This window comes from Trachymyrmex cornetzi, unplaced genomic scaffold (genome assembly GCF_001594075.2).
Source record: "Trachymyrmex cornetzi isolate Tcor2-1 unplaced genomic scaffold, Tcor1.1 C3542101, whole genome shotgun sequence".
NCBI lineage: Eukaryota > Metazoa > Arthropoda > Insecta > Hymenoptera > Formicidae > Trachymyrmex > Trachymyrmex cornetzi.
The window spans coordinates 1-237 of record NW_017287494.1 but is presented as its reverse complement, the minus strand read 5'-3'; the positions used below and the strand labels follow the sequence as shown (position 1 = coordinate 237).

The 237-nt window shown below is 55.7% G+C and overlaps 1 protein-coding gene across 1 annotated transcript; it reads right to left on the bottom strand.

The window, feature by feature from the left end:
* Positions 1-4: 4 nt before the first annotated feature.
* On the bottom strand, positions 5-230 carry LOC108758887 (probable multidrug resistance-associated protein lethal(2)03659; the record flags this gene model as incomplete). Its single annotated transcript, XM_018504434.1, has 1 exon — positions 5-230. A coding segment is annotated over one exon (226 nt), but the record flags the coding sequence as incomplete, so codon positions are not given.
* Positions 231-237: the final 7 nt, after the last annotated feature.

Below are 237 nucleotides of genomic sequence, written 5' to 3'. Positions count from 1 at the left end.
AGTTCGTCTGTTCGCGGGTCCACATTCGCGGTCGCCTCGTCCAGCACGAGTATTGGATTGTTCTTCACAATAGCTCGTGCCAAGCAAACCAATTGCCGTTGGCCGACGCTAAGATTAGAGCCGCCCTCACTGATGTGGGCTTCCAAGCCCATCTCTTTCACCTCGACCTCCTCAAGAGCCCGCCATAGTGGTTCGTCCATATACGAGTCGAACGGATCGAGGTTCCGTCTCAGGCTG